The sequence below is a fragment of the Pundamilia nyererei genome, unplaced genomic scaffold (assembly GCF_000239375.1).
Source record: "Pundamilia nyererei isolate P.nyererei 1_Seehausen unplaced genomic scaffold, PunNye1.0 scaffold00075, whole genome shotgun sequence".
Classification (NCBI taxonomy): domain Eukaryota; kingdom Metazoa; phylum Chordata; class Actinopteri; order Cichliformes; family Cichlidae; genus Pundamilia; species Pundamilia nyererei.
Genome location: NW_005187476.1, coordinates 1058381 through 1059951, shown reverse-complemented (window position 1 = coordinate 1059951; position 1571 = coordinate 1058381). Strand labels below are relative to the sequence as shown.

Sequence of the window (1571 nt, the reverse complement as noted above, 5' to 3'; positions counted from 1 at the left end):
CGCACTCAGTTGTGCCGCTAAAGTCAAATTTATATTCACTCTCACTGGCAAATTTATTAGGTACACCTCGCCAGTATCAGGTTGAGATGATCTGAGTTTTACCATGTGTGCACTGATCATAAACATGTTGAGCAACAACCCTCAGGCAGGCTGTGGAGTTGAAACAATGCACATTTGTTCCTGAGGAACCCAGAGTTTCCCAAAAAAAAGGTCCCTCATAATATCACACCATCACAGGCAGGGTGGATTCATGCTTTCACATCGTTTACCCCAAATTCAGTTGCTATCATGCAAATGTCACAGCAGAAATCAAGGTGCTGTTTTTGCATGTGGGAAAAGAAGATCAGCAGTTTCTGAAATACCCTGGCCCGTGTAACACCAGCAACCACGGCACTGTCTTCATGCCTCAATGCACTGAGCTTCCCCTCACTCCCCAGCTGGTCGTGGCAGGCTAATGAGGGCTGCCCCACCACGAGTTTTGTTCTGGTGGAGGTCTGAAGTGACTCTCTATAAACACTACTGAATATACTGAGTTAACTAAAACCTGCTGCACCTGTAAACATGACATTAACATTTTGATACAGAGGAGAAGAAATCTTGTGAGAAGCAGTGTTTTACCCTTGTTGGAAGAAGGCGAAGCTGACGCTGATGGGCATGTGGTAGATACTCAGAGGAATGGGGTCTCTCTCCTCTGGACTGTACTGAAGACAGAAATTTAAAAAAAAAATAAATACAGCTAACATAAAGCAGAATTCTCATGAAAACAATAACATCATCAATTTTCTCCCAGCAGGTCCAGGGAAGCTCAGACACCACCTGCTGTGGTGCTGCTGACTCACCACTGTGACTTCCTGTCCCTGGGTGCTGACGTCAGGGCGCCTGAAGTGGCACAGAGCGGTGATGGCGGCGATGCTGGCGGCATCCATCAGGTTTCCATCATTATTCAGTGTGTGAACATCCACCCTGATCTGCCACACCTAGAGACCCGCAAGCAGGCACCACCACCATCATCATCATCATCAATAGATAAAGCTTCTCTCTGTCTGTCGTGTCTGTCTTGTGTGTATGTGTTACCTTTTCTCCAGACACCACACACAGAGACTCCGTATCGATGCACTTGGAGTTTCTCAGGCATCTCTCCAGCTGTCTGTTTAGCTTCACTGACAGCTCAGACTGTCTGGAAACACAGAAAACCCCACAGATGATTTACACTCTCTGCACCAGCAGTCTGTCTAAATGAACCAGACAGCCCCAGGGGACGACCACTACTCAGAAACTTGTGATTAACAATAACTGCACAGGTCATCTATAATTCACCAGCTATCATTCTCCAAACACAGAGGTCTTCTTACATATTATTTCCATGTAAATCAGAATTGTTGGTAAGCTAAGGTAGCTACTGTAGATCAAGTCTTAATTACCTCACTTCGAAGCCAGGAGCAGGAGACACATAGATCAGATGCCCAAGCCACCTCAGCTAGTTCCTTACGCTATGAAGGAGTAGCAGCTGTACTCTGCGCGCCTCCTGAAAGAACGAGCTCCACACCCTGGCTCTAAGACTGAGCACAGAC

The 1571-nt window shown here is 46.6% G+C and overlaps 1 protein-coding gene across 1 annotated transcript in view; it reads right to left on the bottom strand.

The window, feature by feature from the left end:
* LOC102207152 (exosome complex component RRP45-like) overlaps nt 1-1452 on the bottom strand; it is a 7030-nt gene extending 5578 nt beyond the window's left edge. The window contains exons 1-4 of the mRNA XM_005737407.1: nt 1427-1452; nt 1075-1177; nt 840-977; nt 619-701 (exon numbers count right to left, since the gene is read on the bottom strand). Coding sequence (XP_005737464.1) covers nt 619-701; nt 840-977; nt 1075-1177; nt 1427-1452 — 350 coding nt within the window. The remainder of the gene's footprint in view (nt 1-618; nt 702-839; nt 978-1074; nt 1178-1426) is intronic.
* Between the last annotated feature and the right edge of the window lie 119 nt (nt 1453-1571).